Raw genomic sequence first — 23538 nt, 5'->3', positions numbered from 1 at the left:
AAACAAACAAATCCAAATTTCCCGGATGCCGGATTTTTTGGAGTGGAAGACCTAACAAATCCAAATTTCCCACAGTATGAGGGACCATTCGACGCATACGTCGTGCACGCGCGCCGCCATGCCATGCCATGCCACCTCACATGCTTCAAGTGGCTAAGAGGGCATCCTCCCTCGTAAGAAGGCCCCCCTCTCCTAGAATAAGCAAGGTGGTACTAAACTCCCCATGCATGTTATCCCATGAGGTGGGCTTTTGTGATTAATCTTTGAATGGGCTAAGGCCCATCTACTAATTCCAACAACAACAACAAACTTTCATAAAATCATTAGCCATTATGAAATTCCTAGCTAAAGTTACAAGAGAAAATGATAATTTTGACTTAATACATACTACATGGCTATGCATTTATATTATACAAAGATCCCTTGTATTTTGAGACAGAGGTATTATATGGGTTTTATGAAATTTACACATAATTAATCTTGTTACTTTCAGAAGATCAGGAATCTATCTTCATCAACTTAGTAACTTGATGGCAGAATTCTGGTCACTAATCATTGTAGTTTGTTTGTTCTTTGCTAGTAGTCAATAGATCAGGGGATCTTTCTCAAAATAAAGCACTAGGATGCAAAAATTGATGCCCGAATCAAAGTTCTGATGGATAGAGGCACATGCAAGCATATGAACAGAGAATAGCATGGTTGCATGGTGGATGAATTATTAGTACCAGAACAAATTACAGAGTAGCATCATATTTTATGTCCTTACAAGGATTGGTTATTCAATGATCAATTATTTACCGAGGAGCACATCTCGGTACTGACAAACCTAATGCCACATCTGCACCTGAATGAAGCATTTCATGAGCTAATTCACAAATTCTACTTCTGTGATTTGCTCCCCTGAATGAAGCTTGAGGGCAACATCACCAACAACCTGCATACAAAGGCTGACTATTAGAAAACGGTAACAGAAATCATCGACATTGTGTTTTATCTCAGGCGATTACTAAAACTTCTATACTACAACACGAACGGCCCCCATTCAGCATCAGATAGCTAGCAAAAGATTAAGAAACTGTTGCAACCTACAATAGTTTTTCCACGTCTCGCACGGCCCAGGTGAAAATAAAACGGCCCAAGTGTCCTATGTATCCCACCACCGCATTTATCTAAACTAACTCCCCCATCTATTTTTTTTTTTTGGGGGGGGGGGATAAAAAGCACGTCCTCAGCTTGGGCTCGCTTTACTCGATTCGGCTTGCAAGCCAGTCCGAGCTTGTTGGCCTTACGAGCTGAATCGAGCTAAGCGAGCATAGGTGAGTCCAAGCCGAGCTCACAAGCCCAAGCTTTCCGGCCACCCCTAGCTTCCGCGTGTCGTTTTTCGCACAGCGCCGTCTCGTCTTGCTTGGGCCATGCCACCGCCACACCCTACCTGGAGCCGCATTGCCCCCAACCACACCACCTCCAAGGTTCCAACTTCTCTTCGAGGTCTTGGATAGACATCGGCAATCTCAGATCCACCGCCACCACCTCGTCGTTGCCTAAACTACACCAATCAACTCTAACCCCGACATCGCCGGCTGTACGCCCTCCACACCTGGATCATGCTGAACCTGCCTCTGCGGCCTCATCGACATCGCCACATCAGCAAGACACCCCTTTAATCTGATGCTCGTCTCCTCAACCTCCACCGCGTTGTCTAGAATGAGCATCCCAGGTGCCAGTGATCTGTTGTGTACGATTCATACCATCTTATGTGTATTTGTAACGGAACTTGCGATAGTGAATTGTTATGAAGTCAGCCAAGATTTGGTTTTCAGCATTCTGCATTTGGTGTACATCAAAGAAACACCATTTGATTTTGATTCCCAGCTTGTGTACAATTGTTGATACTGTTTCCCTCACAATGAAATGGTTACAGATTTGTTTCAGTTCTATGGTCTGAATGGCAGGTCTGTAATCGGAGCTGTAGAGGTCCTGACCCCAGTTTCTGATGATTTGGAGTATATCGCGTGATCTCAATCAATGTTCTAAACCCTTATAATATATATACAAGTAGGTATTACTTTTATCATGATTTCCTCGTGTGTCAAACACAATTAATAATTAACTAGGAAGGTAGCCCGCGCAGATGCGCGGACAATTTATTTTATGTTTATATAAAAAAATCTGAAAAAAAGTCATATATCATCATATTAACTATAAGAACAGTAGATTACCTCGTAACCTTTCCATAAAAGAAGGAAATATTTATACCGTGAATTTGATAAGGTAAATGATAGTGTCTATCATCTTCAAACAAAAAATCACTTTGTTTTGGTTATATGTAAACTTACCTATCATCATCCTTTGCAAATATAATATGAGTTTTGATGTTTTTTTTCTTTTATTATACATCTAATTCACTTACGCATGTTCATGGGTAATGTACAAAGAAATATTTATATTGTCAAAATTATTTGTACTAATTGTTAACATAATTTATATGAGAACGGCATAATTAAAAGGGATAAAATATAGTTCCATATGACGTTTTTTTATTGTACGTATGTACGTAAGTTTTTTTGTCCCGAATGGTAGTCTCTCGTATGTTCGTTCTTTTTTATGTTTTTTTTGACAAATATTTCTCTCTCATAGGAGGTAGGTGTGCGTAAGTGTATTCATAGGGTGGGTGTGCACACGTTTAAACGACCGTCTATGATTGCGTTTTATATCATTAGTCAAAAAAATATTATCAAGAAAATTGGCGAGGGTGACATGAAGCGGCGCCATGGCAGCGTGGCTTCTTTGACAACATCGCAAAGAGTGGTCGCTATATATATATGTATAATTTGAGGAGAACCTTAAGGCTACAAAGAAAGAAATTGAAAACTACCAGACGTGGTGGACCATATACACACACTTCTTTTTTATTTTTGACATCTCGTATATGTACGTGCATATATACACGCACTTCTTTTTTTTATTTTTGTCATCTCTTGTATATGTACGTGCATAGAGAGGGATTAGCTAGTTTATAGAAGCAAGGGCTTATCTGAATAAATCTAATTTAATGGTTGAAAATAATGGATTCATCGGTTTAAGTGCAAATCGATGGGTAGATGTTTTGTTTTCTCCTTATATTTTTCCTTAAATTTCCTCCTATTTATTAGAGCATCACATGACATCTCACAAGTGTTTGTAGAAGTATAGGAACGCTATTGCTTAAACTCATAGTCTACTTGTAGTCAACTATTGTTTGTTGTGATTTTGTGTCATCCTCTACTTGTCTATCATTTTTTTTATTAATGGGTTCCCACTAAGTATCATCATATATCTTCGGTGCTTGATGACGCACGTGCTTATTGGATGTCAACTAATTATTAAGTGCATTGTGCATGGATGTATCATAAACAATATAACTTGACGATTGTTGACATAGAATTTATCGGGGACATACGATTGATATATTATACTATTCTAGATTCACAAAGTATATTATACACTACATATTTAGTTTTAGTGCATAAGTAATAAATTTATGGTTAAGTTCTAAAGTGCTTATCGGAGTGGCTACTTCATTATTTATCATGACCATGTTTACCGAATTGTTAAACGGTGCATATTTTACAAAATATTTTTTATTATAGAAGTTTTCTAAAAATACAAATAAATCCATTTTCAAGCTTTTAATATTTAATACTTGATTAATCTTGTGCTAATGACTTGTGACTTTTCGTGTGCCCTGGATATGCTAAGTCAATGAGCTAGATCGAACGAAGGCTAAGTAGGAGAAAAAAGATATTGACGTGGTGTGAAATGAATATATTTGATGTTCAATTTTCTAATAATATATGAATAGAGTAAACACATAATACATAAAAAATATTTCTGATAAATTTATAACATCATTTTTCCATATCAGTATTTTTTACAAGAGAGAGTGAGTAATTTTTGAAATTCTACACACACTTGAAGTTGTTTTTATTTTGGAAAATGTAAGTCTAATTTAACTATCACATAATCTATACTTTCAATTTATTTATATTTTTTATGGGTGTTTTGATGACATGCACCTAATTTGAATACAACTCGAAATAGCATATATTTTTACAACTCAAAGCATAGTTGATATTAGTTTAAATTATTAGTTTAGTTTTCCATCTAATCCAAATGATGAGAAGAAAAAAAAATAAGGATGTGGGACGCGGTGTGTATACGCACTGTTCATAGAAATAGTTGTGTACATACTCTACGTAGGTACGTACTTTTCTTAAGAAGGAATACCTACATACCTACATGCATGTATTTTTGCCGGTCGTGCCAATACGACATGGGCCTTTTTACAAATAAATTTATTTTGTAGTTTTAAGATAGATCTAATAGTTGAAAATAATGGGTCCACCAAATTAAATGAAAACCGATTGGTCGGGATTTTTTCTTATTTTATACAATTTTTATGATTTATTAGAGTGCCACATGGTGGTCTATGAGCATTTATAGGGTACTATGTCCGGATTAGAAGCGTTTGTAGGAAGTTTATCCTCTTGATTACATTTTCTCCCTTTTTCTCTTTATGAAAATATTTGCAACAATAATTTTTAAATAACCAGAACCTTCTGAATTATATATTTATTTGTAAAAATATATTTTAACTCATTATAATTTTTAACTTTTAAATCATACCTTCATTTTTTTATCTATTTGGACCATTGTGTTATTTATGATAAAAAAACAATTAGAATTCATACGTAAGTTATCTACTTCACTCATAAAATGTATATTCTTCCATGTTCTATTTACTATCCTATGCATGTATATTCTTCCATGTTCCATTTACTATCCTATGCATGTCATTCAAACGTATATGAAAAATTATAAAAGAAAAGTGACTATATATTATTTCTTCCGGTACCATTTCACTTGCATGTATAAATAAAGTCAGTCACTGTATATATTGTTAGATCAACTTTTTAAAGAATGCCCGCGTAGCTGAAAACATATATTTTCAAATCATATATTTTTTATTGTACGTTTTTTTACCATATTTGTGAAGTAATAAGTTTTGTTTTTCTACTATAGAAAATACTATTTTAAAAAACCATCTGTTTTTTTGTCTACGCATAAGTACATTTTTTTCTTGGTTTTGTCTTCGCATATGTACGTTCGTTTTTTTTTAAATAAACAGTACCTAAAGTTTCTGTTTTTTTTCAATTGTGTGTACGTACGTAGATTTTTCGGTATAAGCGGTTTCACTCGTATGGACATGATTTTCCGGTATATACGGCTTCAATGTACAATGTAGAACTTTTTTTTGGCTTTATAGCTGCACTTATGTTTGTTTGTTTTTTTTAAGCGAGCAGTACGTATGGGTTTATATCCGATCGGAATATACTTTAATTTTTCTCGTAAAACTTTCTCATGTATAAAGCTTATATGTTATGGGTGTAGCAATAACTTTTCAAGTAGATCTAATCTAATGGTGTAAAATAATGGGCCCATCAATTTAAGTGAAACTCAACAGTTAGATTGAAAATTGCCATGTGGCGATTTAGGAGCGTTTGTAGGAACGCCACATGGCAGCTTAGGAGCGTTTGTAGGGAGATTAATGGACTTTTAGTATATAATAGATAGATAGATAGATAGATAATAGATAGATGTCTCCCCGCAAAAAAAAACACAATAATGTTTGCCTACCTAACATTTCATCTCATATACCCCGGCCATTAACTTTCAATTTCTAATCTTGTTTTGAATCCAATTACCTGCTACCAAATAGAGATAGTATTTAAGACATGGACAGTTGTTCGTTGCTGTTCTATCATCTGAAAGATGAATGTATTTGTGCCGCATTAGTATTCTGCTTCTCTTATGTCCACGTTCCCTTTTTTCAGTGTGATGAATTTATTAGCAGAGAATTCTTACTCAGGGATGGTTCCAAAGATGCCATTGGTCAAAGCAAATAATTTGATCCAAATAGAAAGCCAATAATCTGATCCAAAGAGAGAACTCTGGCTGCGGACAAATTAAGGTCTAATGAGAAAGTATAACATGTCAGTCGTACGTTCTGCTATTAACAAACTGCTCTGGAGGCTAAAAGTGCCACTTAAGGTCAAGATATTTCTTCTGTATCACTGTATGTGCGACCTGGAGTTGTCCTAACAAAACTGGCAAGGTAGTAAGAAATATTGTTTTTTTTCATAAAAAATGAAACAGTTAAACATCTATTATGGATTTATAGTCTCTGATTGTCGTTTTTCTCACTCGGTTTGGTCTATTATCCATATCGCGTCAAACATTCCACCCCCTTAAAATAACTAATCATTCTGGATACCAATTATTTGAGGTGGTTATAATTATCATTGAACGCTTATTATAGCCAAGAAACACAAACTCGTTCTAGTTGAATAAGTGAAGGAGAAATATAAAAACTTTTAGAAATGGAAAAAATATCTCAAAACATGTTAAGAAAGCATTTAATTTTAACATAATCATAAAATTTAAAGGTCTTTTTGGAAGGCATTGGGTTGCTCTGGCTGGAAGAGTGGGTCGAGCTAGGGCAAGTGACCAACTCTGCCGTCGCGTCGCGGGCGCTCCACCTTTGGCTCAAGGTACTACCAATAGGATTACAAAGGTATAAGCTTGTAGGGCCAATTCCCTACATGCCCATGTAATTTCACCCAATCACTTCTACGCCCCTGAAATTTGTTTGATCTCTTATATACCCCTGAGTTTTTATTTTGATCCCTTACATACCCATTCCATTAGTTGACCATTAGTTTGATAGTTAGTTATTGTAGAAATTACTTTATTGTCCTTGGTATATTTTTAAAAGCTAGAAATGTTTTGTGTAAATTATTTGAATTGTGAAAACCAATAAGAAATAAATTACTAAATATTTGTTATGAATTTTTAAAAATAAAACATTATTTCATTAAAATAAAAAAGATTTATTGTAAAAAAAGTTCTGCATAAAATTTGAAAATTACTTTTCAACAAATATTTAGTGAAAAAAGATTCGTTGTGAAAAAATAAAGGGATGTAACTAGTTTATCACAAATTAGAAAACAAATTTAAAATTTTTAAATAAGTTTTAGATCAAATTTGATGAATTTCATATATCTTCCCAAAAATTTAAACCTAAATAACATTTAGTTTTTGCTCTTAATTTTCCGGTGAAACTAATGTATGGATTTAATAATAATTTTTAAAAAATAAAAAAATAGTAAGTTTTATTTTTTAAGTTGGGAATTAAATGATTATATTGCCTGTATTTTGTATAAGTTAATTTTTTCATATGAAAATTTATTGGGTAGGTACCACATATGTATAGGATGGGTAATATAGTCATTTTAAAATATTTAACGGTCAACTAATGGTCAACTAACGGAGATGGGTATAGAGGAGATCAAAATGAAAACTCAGGGGTATATAAGGGATGATGTCAAATTCAGGGGTATTGAAGGGATTGAGTAAATTTTCAGGGGTATATAAGGAATTTTCTCAAGCTTGTAACAACCCTTCCTCTAAAACCACCACTATAACAAAAACCTTATATAGAGGCTCTTTTGTAGAGACAATTTTCAAAATGCCTCTAAGTTTTGAAGCTCTATAGTTTAGAGACACTTTCAAAATCGCCTAAAATATTTTTACTCTAGACACACTTTAGAGACATTTTTATCATACTTTGTTAAATTTATCTTGTAGAGACATCTTTTCGGCACTTAAAAACTTGCCTCAAATGTAAAGGCATTTAAAATGATGTAAAGACATTTTTCCAAATATTAATATACATCAAGTAATTAGATATAAGTAACACAAATTACATATTTACATGCAATTATATGAGGTTGAGATGGTTAGTGCATTGAAGATAAAGATGGTCAACTCAAGATGTCATGAGTTCAAGGATTGCTAAGGGATAAATAAAGATGGTCAACTCAAGAGGTCATGAGTTCAAGGATTGGTAAGGAATAATTTATTTTTTGTTTTTTTTTCATAGTGATTTGCTATAGTTGCCGCAACATATTAATGCCTCTACAAAGTGCCCCTATTTGCATAGAGACATATTATAAAATGCCTCTTAGTTTGTAGAGACAATGCACCAAAAGGCACTTACGAGACACTCTTCAAAATGTCTCTATAACACTGTAAAGGCATTTTAAAAATATCTCTATAGTATTAGGAGAATGTCTCTCCAAAGTATATTTGATGTAGTGTGCGTAACCAGTCTATCCGACTGATGGACCCACTTACATATATCACCCCACTTACACTTTCGTTTCTCGCTTCGTGTAAAAGGGTTAACTCAGGAATGATATGATTGGAGGGACAAGCACTTATAAGTTGGTCCCACTCTTACTAAACTAGCATTGTGTTATTAAACATGTGCACACAGCTCTCATGGGTCATACATGCTAAATTCTAATTAGGCCAGGATGTCACCCCTCCTCAAAGGACCTGACGTCTCCGTCGATCCAACTTACGCACATAGCCACACATGCATATAGGCAAATGTCTAGGAACACACTCCTTCTTAGTACACATCCGTGTGTTTAGTGCCATCGCCATATGCCATGCCATGTGCCTCACACAAAGTTCACATGTGCCATGCTCCCTCCCTCCAAAACCATGTAGCCAACCCATCCTACGGACAGGCCCACTTACACATATCATCCCACTAATACTTTCATCCTCGCTTCGTATAAAAGGTTTTGCCCGTGAGTGATAAGGTTGGAGGGACAAACACTTATAAGTTGGTTCCACTATTACTAAACTAGCTCTCAATGTGTTACTAAACATGCACACACAACTCTCATGGGTCACACAGGCCAAATTCTAATTGGACCAGGATATTACAAAGCTTAAACTATGGAGGCAGCGCTTTTAGGGATATATACTTTGCAGAAGAATGGAAAGTTGATATTAGTGCAAATCGTGTTGTGATATTCTTAACTAAGTCAAAACAATGTTAATATATTCTTAGCTGTAGGTCAAAACAATCTTAACCATAGAAGTAGAGAATTACATGAGTCAAGTGGCTATGGGCATTTCGAAGAATTAGTGCAAACCTTAGCTGCCGCCCTAAAAGAATATTCTGTGACTCCAGCGGTATGTGGTGTTATAATAACATTTGAGAACTTCAGAATTGGATCCTCTGGATCATATGGTTCTGTCCAAGCAACATCAATGCCTAACCCACCTAAATGGCCCGATTTCAGGTGATCAAACACAGCATCGTAGTCCAGTATGTGTCCTCTTGCAATATTGACCAGATATGATCCCTACAATAATATAACATTATCTTTTTGATCGAATATATTATAACATTATTATCCAACATCGTCGTAGTATACTGTTGCAGATTATCTTGTAAGAACAATATATATATGATAGAGCAAATTTACGCTAGAATAAATTATAGAACAATAACACTACTTTTGTAGGATCAATTACTCATTATGGAGAACGAGATAAAACCTAAAAGTATTGTTACATGCACAAAAATGACATGAACAAAATGCATACACCTTTTTCATTGTGGAGAGGAACTTATGGTCCACAATCCCAACCTATAAATTTCATTATTTAGTAATGAAATTGAAGTAGAGGCTTTCTAACAGAAATAAAGAAATACACCAATAGAAGAACTAACTGTTTCGTTTGACAATAGCAAGCATGTTATAACTATGTCAGCTTCTCCAGTAAATTCATACATATCTTCTGGTCCACCTTTCTTATCGACCAATTCATCTATATCTGCGCAGGCAATACGTTGGAAGAGGAGGAAAATAAGAAAAAAAACTGGGAAAAGTAACTCAAATACTGCAGCTCACCACATGGCAATGTTTCAGCTGACCAATTTCGTTTGGTGGCAAGAATTTTTACTCCAAACGGTCTTATCCTCTTGGCAATTTCTACTCCAATAGCTCCAAATCCCAAGATAAGGACCTTTATAGTACAATAAATACAAATTACAATACAAATGAAATGCTCTCCATGTAAAGTGAAAGAAACAAGTAACTCATACACAAAAGGCATACTCTTTTTCCAAATATTGTATCTCCAACTGGACTGCCCAGGTCCTTACGTTTCACAGCAGTATCCATCATCTTCTGCTTTGTATAACACATCCAAAATATGTGCAGCTCATTAAAAATGACAGCCATAGATTATATATATACAACTAAAACAAGCAAGTTAGCTGCCAAATGGTTAAAGATAGGAAGGTGACCTATATCATAAAGAACAAAATAAATGTCCTGCATACATACGAACTGATAAACAAGAAAGCAAGGTTTAAAAGAGTCATCGTTGGTGTACGATGGATGCCACTGGATCGTCCATCGTTCATAAAGAAATCAAGATATATAGATAACCATGCTTCCTAGTTTGAGATGTCTAAATATTGTGTTTGTACAAACTAGTACACATGCTTTAGAAAAAAGATAAAACATAAAGATCACTTCCAAATGGTCAAAAGTTGATCTATTTATTAAAACATACTTGCTTCCGTAGGATACCCAGAGTAAGATAGATAGCCATTTCTGCACAAGACACCGCATTTCCTGTTGTACTGCCATTTATCCGTGCAACTTTAATTTTGTGTTCTGTAGCAGCATTTACATCGACACCTGCAAACCATTGTATGCTCAGTATAAGAGTAGCTAGTTATGCCACTACATTTTCAAAATGGCAAGATAAACCTAGACTCATAATCACCTTCTATTCCAACACCATATTGCATAATGACCTTCATCTGACTTGCCTTGGCAATGATATCTGAGTCTATAAGTCGATTTTTCACTATACATAAGTGGTAATTTTGAATAACATCAGGTACCTCCTCTAGACCTACTTCATCAACCTGAAAAGTGCATTCCAATGTGATGAGATATAAACCCATAGATGCACATTGTCACATGCATGTGACTTCGATTGAGTTCATATGCCTAAGAAAATATGTACAAACTAATTGTCATCAAACAACTTAGCATATCAGTATCTAAATTTTGTTCACAATAATTCAAATGGAAGTTGTAACACGAACCTGCTAATTGAGTGAACAACATATATACCAGAATTTTGAGTAATATATTGAGCTCGTACAAATTTATTGGATAAGTAAAAAACATGTCTTTGTAGATACACTGCACAATAGACAAAAGTTTTGGTACTAAGAATGTCAAAAACTGGAGATTTTGAATGTTGTAATGGTAAGGAAAAAAGTTGGAATTTTAGAGCCCCAATAATTATTTCATCAGTTTGCTTCCGCAGTTGAATGTAATCATCCGCATGTAAATTATAAAAGTGGAGCTGAACAGTACTAAAAAAATGTTTTCTTCCAGCCGATTGAAACAGAATTTCGTATGCGGTTGGCCGTCTCGTCTGCACCCAGGCCAGGTGTCTACAAAAATCACCATTTTTCCATGCAGATAGCGCAACCGCATGTGAAAACGGGATTTTTGCATGCAGTCACATATGCTGACCGCACGTGAAAATAGTTTCAGCGAAAAAATGGCCCGAAACGCGAGCATCTTGATTCTCCCGAAGCCCTAGCCATTACCGCTGTCGTCGCTAGAGCAGCCGCCACCGCCGCCGTCGTTGCCGTCACTGTCACCACCGTTGTGTCAACGTTGCAACCGCCACCGTCACCATCATCGCCTCACCACCGCCGATCCGTTGCTCCTGAGGGCGGGGGTAGCGGATCCACCAGCCGGCCAACCGCCCCCGCCGACTGAGCCTGCCATTACCGTTCTCGCGGAAGGGGGCGGCAGATCCGCCCACCGGCCACCTGCCCCCACCACCTGATCCTGTTGCCACGGCTCCTGAGGGCAAAGGTGGCGGATCCACGTTTTCGCTGTCGCTCCCAATGGTGGAGGCAGCGGATCCGTCTACCGGTTTGACCAACGTAGGAGATCTTTGATGATTGGTGGAGTCGGGCTAATAGTTTAGTGCAATGGGTCATCAGGAAAGGCTTAAATAGTCTGATCATTCTTGAGATAAGGGGCTACCGCTGATTTTGATCCTAGCTAAGGCTGAATTTGAAAGTGATTTTGGAGTGGGATTTTCCGTGGCTCTCGAAACGAGATAAGCTGTAAGCAAGTGATTAATGGAGTACTAATTATTATAAATTTAGCAAATATGTTAATTTGATTTTTGAAAAAAAAAACTTCTATGTAAAAAGATTTTGTAAAATCCGCACCATTTATCAGTTTGAGAAGCATGCTAAGGAAAATGGAAATGGAGTAAGTTGCTACACCCCTAACTCGCTACCAGTGGGGCTAAGAAGGCTTAAGAGTTAGGATGTTGTGAGGATCTTGATGGAGTGACTTGTTTGCTATCTTTTGTTCTGTTTTGTATGCTTTGTTCAATTGTTGTTTCTTCGTAATTGCATCTCGGACGTCTCTCTTCTTCTATTAATTAGGTGAAAACCCGCGCGTTGCCGTGGGAGTTTTAGTGTGACAGCAATAAGTAGAAATAATGTATAAGATAGTTAGAAGATATAAGCTTACATAAGTTGATATGGTTTATGGTAATTTAAATAGTATATAGAATGATGATCCAAATGTAAAAGTAAGGTGATGTGTTTTTATAAGAGAAGAAGATGAGGAAGATAATTTGGACCATAGATGAATTATCTAAGGGCAAAAAACAATTGAGGTGGTATGGCTTAACGAGAGAAGAAAGCGAGAAAGATAATTTGGACCTAGATTAATCATCTATGAGCTAAAAACAATTGATGTGATATAACATTAATTAAGTGAGGATGAACTATATCGGTATATAGCATATTATAAAAAATGGTGGAAATATATATTTAAATATTATTTGAATTACGTAGGATGATGATTGACCATGCTTGCATTTTAAAACTCTAAAATCTATCTATCTATCTATTATATACTAAAAGTCCATTAAACTTCCTACAAACGCTCTTAAGCCGCCACGTGGCACTCCTACAAACACTCTAAAGCCACCACGTGGCACTATCTAATCTCACCGTCGATTTTCACTTAAATTGGTAGACCCGTTATTTTTCACCATTAGATTAGATCTATTATTAAAAAGTAATAACTTCCTCATATATTATATAACATAGAAACGGTACTGTTCAGCCATAGAGTTTATATACGATACAGAACGTTACGTACGTATTGAAAATAAAACAATAAAACTTTCCCAATGTTACGGTATTTATTTAAAATATGATTTTCTACAGTATAAAGATAAAATATATTTACTTCACAAATATAAATATATTTAGTCAAATTAAGATCTATTATAAATATCCAATCAATGTTCTTTAAAACATCTTATAAATCTATCTATTATCTATCAACTATATATATACTAAAAGTACGTTAAACATACGACGAATGCTCCTACACTGCTACGTGTCTCTCTAATAAATTAGAGAAATTCTAGAAATTTATTTATATACTAAAAGTGCATTAAACATCCTGCAAAAACTATTACGCCGTCACGCCGTGCTATAATAAATTAGAGAAATCTTAGAAATTCAGAGAAAAAAAAAAGCATATGATCCTTTAATTTTTACTTAAATTGGAGGACCCGTTATTTTAAATATTAGTTTAGATATATTTAAAATCCCATGCTGCTAATCTCTATCTGGAAAAAAAAACATAATGTGCGTACGTCGTACGATCGTCTCCATCCTAAAAAAATAAAACTTAAATACCTACACCATATACGATAAATAAAACAGATAAAACCAAATAAATAAAAGAAAACATGCAAACGTACAAAGAATCGGAAAGAAATACTAATCGTGAAAATTCACACTGATGTGTTGTCAACATCCTTTAAACTATTATTTTATTAAAAATAACACTACACAGATATGCACATTAAACTTAATCTCTAATAGATAAAATGTCAAAGCAACTGTCTGACAAAACCTAACATTGTGTTTTAAGTACATCTGTTTTGGGTTATTTAATTTTGGAGATCAGATTCTCAAAATATTTGGATTTGTTCAAAACTTTTTTATTCTTATTTGATGAGTGAGAAGCACAAATAATAGATAGATGAGAAAAATTAAATTAAATTTTAGACAGTGGTTTTGCGATAATAAAACTACAATTTAGCTTTGGTTTTTAAGTGGATCATTTTATGTTTATTTTGGGTGACATTGAGATTTTAAGAATCTGAAATTTTTCAAATTTTTTTGATTGCTATTTGAGGAGAGAGAAGCATACATCATAGATAGATGTAAATAAACAAATAAACAAATAAGAATTAGGCAGTTATTTTGCTACAATACAATCCTTAATTCATCATGAGAATTATGATTATCCATGTATGTTTTTTCTTTGCCAAGTAGTATTGGCAAACATGAACAATCCGTAAAACACGTATAAAACTATAAATTCTATATACTGAGTATAATTGATGTACGAATGTTATACACCTCTGAACCCAATTTTGTCAATTCATTACCTTAAATCGACTCAAAACTTAAAAATAATACTGTTTTCGCCACCTCTTCCTTTCTGTATATATCTGTCCTTCAATGTTGGGTGTATTACTTGCTATGCCATCATAAATATTGTAGAGACATGTAAATGGTTGAGTTAAGTGGTGTCCTAAAAGGCCACCATAAACAATGTAACTAAAATAACATACTTACCAATGCAATCATTTGTGTGTGCCAATGGTGAATTGAGTGTTAAAATTGTACTTTAAGATGGTCTTTAGGGGCACGGTTACATCGATGCGAGACCCGTGTTGCAAGGCATTATGTAAGAAAGCCTAGGTTGGCTGCTACGGTCGACTTCATCTGTTAGAAAATCATTCATGAATATTTTTAACGGTGTTATCGTATTATCTAGTAGATATGATATTTTTAGACAATTTATACATAGATGTGAAAATAAGTTATGCATATCGGGTTATGCAGTGTAGATGATATTTTTTGTGTATAAATAATGTATCATTTATTTTAGTGGTACAAATACAGTTTCTTTTATTAAAAGTGCACCTAACTTTCAAAAACAATGATAATAAGTAGTGGTGATAAAAGACGAGTTTATATATGACCAGGACAAAGGGATTTTTACTTAAATCTAATAGACATTCTATCACATTTAGTAATCTATACCTTCTATTTTACGGCAAATATATTTGTTTTTTTATTTAGGGTAATCTACATTCCCTTACAGGGTATATGTATTAATGTATATACTAAGATATGATTTATTTTAGCATTCTTTTTCTTGAACAACAAATAAGATGCCCGTGCATATGTGCGGGTTTTCTTTCCGATTTATATTCTGAAAATATCCTCCATTTTATATTTTGTCCTTACATTGTTTGAAACATAGCCTATGATACATGCATGCGCGCGCGAATGCGCGGGCTACCTTCCTAGTTATATACTAAAAGTCCATTAAACTTCTTACAAACGCTCCCGAACCGCCAAGTGGCACCCTATAAATACTCTCAAGTCGCCAAGTGGAACCATAATAAATAAAAGAAATCTAACCATCTATTTTTACTTAAATTGGTGGACCCATTGTTTTGAATGGTTAGATCTATTTTGTAAAGAAAATAGAACATCCGGAACCAACATACGGAACCAATGTACGTATGTACTGTAAGTACTTCCCTTTTGTCCTTCCATATTTTCATTTATGTGTTATTTTCTATTTAATGAGAAAATAAAATCAAAATTTCTTTTACAGGTAAAAAAATCACAAATAGACCAATTATTATTAAATTAGAGAAATTACTAGAAAATCTTAAAAAATACAAAGCAACAGACCATCGATTTCTACTTAAATTGATGGATTTAGGTTGTTAGATATTTTTAATAAAAAAAATCCCAAACCTCTTTCCCTCCCTCCCCACCCCCATGCAGCGTTAAAATCCACTATATAACATAATTAAATTAAAGAAAATCTTAGAAATTTCAAAAAAAAAGACAATTATATCTAAATATTCATTAAACATCCTACAAATACTCTTAAGCCACCAAGTGGTACCTTACAAACACTCCTAAGTTGCCAAGTGGCATTCTAATCCAACCATCGATTTTTATTAAAATCGGTGGATCCATTATTTTTATATTAGGAGGTTAGATATTTTTTTATAAAAAAAGCACACATTCGGAATCTCCCGTCACGTATGTACCAACGAGGTATATTCATGAGAAATTAAAATCAAAATTATTTTTACATTAAAAAAACCACAAAGAGACCTCCACCTATTAGGTCTAGCAGCTCTCGCTATGCATCTTAAAATATCCTACAAATACTTCTAAACTGCAACATGGTGCTATTAAATTAAAGAAAATACTAGAAAATCTTAAAAACAACAAAACATTCGGCTATCAATTTGTTAGTTTTTTAATAAGAAAAAACCCAAACTCTCTCCCTCCCTCCCCATCCTCGTGCGGTGTTAAAATCCACTAATTATTTGATAAATACCTCTATGACATTCTTAAATTAGAGAAAAATCTTAGAAATGTTGGAAAAAAAAACACCCAATCATTAGATATGACATAAATCGATGAATTAATTGACACATTATTTTAGGTCATTATATCTTTTTTTAAAAGAACACCCTAAACCTTCTTCCCTCCCTCCTTTGCGGCATACGGTGTTAAAAGTCCATTACACATTTTATAAATGTTGTTAAGATGTTACGTCGTTCTCTTAAATCAAATAAAATCCTAATAAAATTCTGACAAGAAAACAAAACATCTTACCATCGGTTTCAACATAAACATCTGACCCATTATTTTAGGTTGTTAGATTAATCATTTTGAAAAACATCCCAATCCTCTCTCCCTCTCCCTACCCATGTACATCGCGTGCCATTCTTTTTTCTCTGTTTTTTTATCTCATTGACAATTAAAATTAAAATTATCTATATAGGTAAAAAAAACATATATGTACCTCCATCTATTACTTATATCCCGTTAGACATTTAACGACTTTCTACCAACTTAATTAATTTCTCTTGATATGCCTATACAAATTGACCTTGGTACTTTTAAAATGATGTTTTTAGGACATAAGTAAATATTTTTTAAAAAGATGATCATAGCGTCCGAATTACACATATGATCTAGCAAGTCACTAATCATAGTAGGTATTCATCTAGCAATATAGACAATAGGGTGAAAATAAAGGTGTGGTTGGTAAAACATCATACCGATAAGCATGTGAGTTGTACCTAAGGATCTTAATAGTGGAACAACCTTGCAATGCCTTTAGCAATAAATCAAGTCAGTTCCAGATAGGAATTAATGACCATGTCCTTTATTTTTTATTAAACTTGCTACAATACATTGTAAAGTCTTGACGTAGAACAATGTAGAAGCATGTATTTGTTATAAGACAATACACTTTAGTGATGATTCGTCGCTAAATACATTATGACCATTAGTTCAATATTTCAGGAAAGAAAATTTAGAACGTATGCCTTTACCTCATGCTAGGTTACATGTTCTTATATTTCCGTCCCGAATTGCAAAGATTAAATCATTTCAAAGATGATTCAGAGAATGAAACTATCCAAAAGAAAAAAAATAAAAATGGACATGAAATTGAAAATTGAACACATGTTGCTGGATTTAAAACCAATACTTGATAGAAAAATTCAAACATTTTACAAGGACTGTTATAATGAAAAAATATATATAATTTTAAAATACAACAAAAAATGATATTATTGGATTTCTTTTGAGGTTGTAAGATATCCTTCTGGCAAGTTAAAGTATCCTAAATTTTCTCATAGGAACTACCTCCATTGTTTCAACACAATATTTTCTCATATAATTCAAAACTGTATGATCTCAAGTAATTTTACTTTAGAATTTATATGTTGCAAGGGCAATTATAAAAATATAATCAGCTTTCAACACACAAAAAATAAGTTTAATTTTAGTTTAGAACAAAATACAAGATATTTTAATAAAAATCCACCCGCACTTAAATATTCATAATAAAATTTCACTCACATTATACAATAAGGTACTCGTGCAAGTGCGCGGGCTACCTTTCTAGTTTAATAAATAATAGAATTACAGATAATATAATATGTTGGCATGATGTTTAAGATTTAATAATTGTTAGTGGATGATGACGTGCAATCTTTACATGTTGAGCTTTAGGATTTAGTGGGTTGTAATTTTGTAGTAAGATAGGATGTAATAATATATAACTCTTATGCATGTGTGTGCCGGAAAAAAAATATAAGGAAGAAGAAACCTATATCATAATAGCCTTTCATTATGAGTTGAAAAGTTCTAAACCAGTTAAAAGCCTTTTAGTCCACACTAATCTAACTTTGATGTTTCAGCTAATTCACTTCTCATCAAACATAAGCTATGTAAAAAGTGCAACTAGCCTGAATAAATGGATAGCTCTCCAAATAATCCTTGGTGTAGATAGTAGCAGCAGGCCAATAGGGTCCACAGAATAAAACCCGTGTAATATCACCAGAGCCATTCTGAATTGAGTCGGCCATGTTTGAAAAACCTGCGATCGAAAGAGAAGACAATATTTTAAAATTTACAATATGCAAAAATGAACGGATAGAAACAAACAAAGCCAAAAATAAGATGGAAGCGGCAGTGGTGAAAAACACCAAAACCAAGATAATAATTGAACCAAGTTACTGACAGTACCCAATGTCTGATTGATCTCCTGAGAAGCAAAAAATCTAAAAATTCCACATGATTTTTGATGGGAGCCAAGATTCCCATATCTTTAGTCAATTCGATCACTTATTTACAACTTCTTTTGATCTGATTCAAACCTGGCCGTTTGTTCATTGCGATGCAATACTTCAAACTACTCTGCGCTGACTAATCATTGATGACCTCAATCAAATACAAATCACTTCGGAGATCAAGAAACTGTCAAGAGTAACTGAAATCTCCAGACTACACAACTACACACGCTGTTTGCCAGTTCAGATGAATTTCCCAACTCGGGAAAGCTCCATAGTAAGATAAAAGAGAACTTTTACGGTACAATATACTACCAGTATATACTGGCAGTATATAAAAGGGAATATTAGGAATTTGATAGAAAATAATACAACACTTTAGTAATTTTTGGTTCAAATTGAATTTAATTGAGAGTACCTGGTCCTGGATCTTATCGTGCACTAGGGGAGGAGCATCCTGAGCGCCATTTGATGACAAAGCACGTGACGATAGCACGATTTGATGATAGAATAACGAAGAAAAGACAAAATTACACTTTCAAACTTTATACTGCAATCTAATTAAATAAAAAATTAAATCAATCTACAACGTTAGATCATATATACTTGTAGTATATACTAGCAGTATATTGTACCGTAAAAATCCTTAATATAAAAGGATAATTACTCATTTTAACCTGTTGCAAAACCTTACTATCATTTTAATCTTAATTTTCTTAGTTTATTTATTTTGACCTTATTTTTCAAAATCGAAGGGACACCTTATTTTCTCCATACCGTTAGGGCTTCATTTCATCTATGTCAAAATGATAAGAATGCCACCACGCACCACGCACGGACCTGTGCCGAGACGGGGACGAGTGGCGGCGCGTGGATGGCCGCAGGATGCATCGTACGGCCACTTGCGGACGTCATCGTCGTCGTGCGGCTCACATCGCAGGAGGCAGCCCCACTCATCGTCATCTGCTCCCGGCGCGGTCGAAGTGACAGGTGGACGCGACGGCGACGTTGTAGGCGCAGGTGACCTGCCTCGTTGGTGTCAAGCGTGCTCTCCTAGGACACCCGGTCCCGGATCTCCTTGGACAGTGACCAGCTGCTCACATTCCAGTGGAATCCCACATGTTTTTTGGCCGCCGGCTTCAGAGTTTTCTTTTATCTGATCTCTATCTCTCTAGTTCAGAATTCTTTTGGTGAAGAGAGCAGTTCAAGCTAGTGGATTTAGGATTTAGTTCATGTTCTGAGATTTTCTAGTTGAACTTAGCAATTGTACTGATATCTGAAAAGAGATGATTCTTGTACATTCTATTGGAAAGCTCTCTGAATTTTGGTTGAATATACCAGTCCAGATTTTCGTTCCACTATACCTCTTTGCTCTCCCGGCCCTCTTTCTAATGAGAAGGGCATAAATTGTATTTTTCTATAAGTTAGCTCTATTATACTGCTTTTATGTAATAGAGTCAGATCAAATTCAATTTTGAAAAAAAAAAAGATCAAATAAGCAAACTTTAAAAAAACAAGGAAGGTAGTCCGCGCATTCGCGCGGGCATGTGTCGTACGCTGAGTTTAAGATAAGTATAAGAGCGAAATATTAAATAGAGAACATCTGCCACGATTTGTGAGTTTGAGATAAGTATAAAAGCGAAATATTAAATGGAGAACATCTGCCATGATTTATCCATCAATTATTTTCATCAGCATTAATTGCTTAATAAGTTTCTAACCTATTAGTTTTATAGTATATCATATTTAAGTAATATCTACAAGTAATTATTTATAGTCTTCTTTATCATTCGAAAATAAGGTAGTCTTATTTTTCTTTAGAAAACATGTCAATGAAAGTAAAATAAGGTATTTTTAATTGCATATTTATTATAATAGTTCATTAAAGGATGAATTGAATGTGATATGAAGCTCCACTAAATGTATGGGTTTATATAGGCTAATATGAGTGATGTAGTTTGAGTGATCCATGTATGAACATTTCATGTAGGGTGGGTGATAGGCTACATGCAACCTAACATGAATACGATAATGACGAAATATAATTGCGCAGTAATATTTTGGAAATGTCATGTACCATGAATACATGCTTATCTTTTATATAAGATATAAGATAGATCTAACGGTTATAACTAATAGTTCACCGGTTTAAAAGACATAGAAGTATCCCAATAATATAGCTTAAAAATTATGGTTATTTTAATATCCAGCGCTATTGTGAAGTGAGCGCAACTCAATTGGTTAGGTTTCTTGTGGTGTAACTTGCCCACCTGGTTCAAGTCCTAGACTTGACACGGGTGCTCGCATTTACGGCTAATTATTCTTTCAGTGGTAGGTGACGTACCAATCGACAGCGAGACGCCTGTGGTGACATCGGCAATCTCAAAATGTGTCGACTCAGTCTTTTGGAGGAACTCAAAGGTGCAGGAGGTGCGCGTGCTGTGTTTCTAAACAAAAAATCCAATATTGTTGATTGTTTTTGTTTTAGTTTAATAGCTAAGAAATAGCGAGGAGACAACAAAACTTATTTGCTTTTTTCTTAAAAATATATGATCCAAAGTAATGATTTTTTTAATAATGTAGTTAACTTGATTCTTTAATTTTTAATTTTATAGTAAATAATCTAATATATCTCCTACTTAGGCTACATTCAATCTCATTGGCCCGGCTCGGCCCACCAGCCATCGGGCCGGCACGGCCCGATCGGCACTTCATGCCGGGCCGTGCCGGCCATGGGCTGCACCTCCCGCCCAGGCACGGCCCATCAGCTGTCGAGCCATGCCGTGCCGGCCCGAAGGCACAGGTGGCCCATCGGGCCTTTTTCAAAATAAGTCTATTTTTTATCCCTCCTCTTTGGGCTGTTACATATGTATAGCTAGAATAAGTCTATTTTCCATCCCTCCTCTTTGGGCTGACATAAGTATAGCTAAAATAAGTCTATTTTACATCCCTATTCTTTCGTCCATGGCATATAATATGTCTATTTTGACTCCCCTATTTTTTTTATCGGGCCTGGCTGCTGGCCCAACGTGCCGGTGGAGGGTCCCAGGCACGACCTCCGTTGGGCTGTGCCGTACTTGGGCTGGGCCAAAATACCGTGCCATGGGCCGGGCCATCGGGCCTCGAGCCTTTTGGCCTCTATAGGATAGATTACTATTTATAATGGATCTAATCTAATGGTGTAAACTAATGGGTCCACCAACTTAAATGAAAATTGAGGGCTAGATTTTTTTTTCAGAATTTCTAGGATTTTCTCTATTTTATTAGAACGCCATGTGGCAGCTTGAGAGCGTTTTTAGAGCGCCATGTGGCGGCATGAGAGCGTTTGTAGAAAGTTTAATGGACTTTTAGTATATAATAGAAGATAGATAATAGATAGTCACGGTAGTTAGGCTTTAAAATATGATCAAAAGCGCAATTACAACACTTATAGAACTATCGACCGACGTGACGACAGTAGGAGTAGGAGGAGACGGGCATACCTCGTGGAAGGCCGGAGCCACGGGGAACAAGGCGAGGAAGGAGCGGCGCAAGAGTGGTGGCGAGTCTGGTTCTGGCTATTTATGGGGAGGGAGGGTAGTGGACCTGGAGTAGTCTTGGACAACGTGCTTGTATTATGCTGAGAGGTATCAGTTCAAAAGATAAGCTTGTGTTGGTATCGATTGAAAAACTTATGCTTGCATTTGTGCCGATTGGCATCGATTCAAAGGTTGATCAAGTTGTGCTTGTAATTTCGTGGAACACGAGATCCACTTCTTAGCACACTGATTTTGCTGGATTCGATATACACACCGGATTTGGTAGTGAACATAATAGCAAAATGGATGCACACACCCTTCGCTTCTCTCTTTAATTTGTATCATGAACACCGAAGAATAAATGGATGCACACACCCTTCACCCGCCTTGTCATTCATCCTGTGTATATTGGTACAGGTTTAGTCCGATTGCTTGGGACGAACCAACCATGGCCGCACGAGAGATACACAATTCGTGAGTCACGGCTAGAAAAACCATCTTTTCACATGATGGCATATTTTTTTTAGATGGATAGGCCTCTCGGATCTAATTGGCCCGCCTACGAAAATAACAATGGGGCAAGATTATTGTCTACCTGCGAAAAATTTTCACAGCAAAATACCTTTATGTTTTGAAGGCAGACCTAAAGAGATTTACCTGCAAAAATACCTTTATTTTTTAATGCGGACCTCTTAAGATATCTGTCTGAGATGGAACCTTTAGATCCTCCGCCTGAAAGGAAAAAAAAAAAAAAACCATCCGACCTCGTATTATCCGCCACCAACCCCTTATCTCTATCTACTCCCTTCCCCTCCCTTCACTCCTCCCTCCCAGCTGCACTCTCTTCCCCTCCCTTCACTCCTTCACTCCTTCCTCCTAGATCCACTCCCTCACTACGGCACGTAGGGCGGAGGCGGCGGCCACAGCCAACGGTGCTGAGCGCGGAGGCGGCGGCGGTAACCAGCGGCGCGGAGGGCGGTGGCCACGGCCGACGGTGAGCGTGCAACTAGCCACTGGCTCTCCCCTCCCCTCCCTCCCTCGCAGATCAGGATGCTAGGAAGGCGGTGGCAGAGGCCACCGGCAGCGCGGAGGCACGTGGCGAGTGGGAGGAGAGCTGGCGACGCTCCCCTCCCTCCCTTCCAGATCCACTACTATAAAAACCCTCAAAGGGAACGATCTATAGGTGCCGGTTCACTTAGAACCGGCACCTATAGAGCTTTTCCCACCACCCTGTGATGGAAAAATAAAAAACCGACGCCTTTAAACACTATATCTGTCGGTTCTAGCGAAAAAACCGGCATTTATATTATAGGTGTCAGTTTTTAAAACAACCGGCACC

General features: G+C 35.6%; 1 protein-coding gene across 3 annotated transcripts; it reads right to left on the bottom strand.

Moving 5' to 3' along the window:
• Nucleotides 1–682: 682 nt before the first annotated feature.
• On the bottom strand, nucleotides 683–22215 carry LOC107276342 (uncharacterized). Of its 3 annotated transcripts, XM_066312096.1 has the most exons (11): nucleotides 22164–22215; nucleotides 19100–19138; nucleotides 18358–18488; nucleotides 10702–10846; nucleotides 10486–10613; nucleotides 10023–10094; nucleotides 9816–9930; nucleotides 9635–9738; nucleotides 9051–9263; nucleotides 5905–5994; nucleotides 683–934 (listed from the first exon to the last, which is right to left on the bottom strand). In XM_066312096.1, the coding sequence occupies exons 3-10, from the start codon at nucleotides 18475–18477 to the stop codon at nucleotides 5905–5907; spliced, it is 987 nt and encodes a 328-aa protein (XP_066168193.1). In that variant the 5' UTR covers nucleotides 18478–18488; nucleotides 19100–19138; nucleotides 22164–22215; the 3' UTR covers nucleotides 683–934. The 3 variants fall into 3 exon arrangements, with proteins under 3 accessions (XP_066168193.1, XP_066168194.1, XP_066168192.1); XM_066312097.1 differs by lacking the exon at nucleotides 5905–5994; XM_066312095.1 differs by lacking the exons at nucleotides 5905–5994; nucleotides 19100–19138 and adding an exon at nucleotides 9510–9551 and having other exon boundaries at nucleotides 22164–22209.
• Nucleotides 22216–23538: the final 1323 nt, after the last annotated feature.

Source organism: Oryza sativa, chromosome 7 (genome assembly GCF_034140825.1).
Source record: "Oryza sativa Japonica Group chromosome 7, ASM3414082v1".
Taxonomy (NCBI): domain Eukaryota; kingdom Viridiplantae; phylum Streptophyta; class Magnoliopsida; order Poales; family Poaceae; genus Oryza; species Oryza sativa.
Note: the sequence above shows the minus strand (reverse complement) of the source record. Positions and strands in the feature narration are given on the sequence as shown.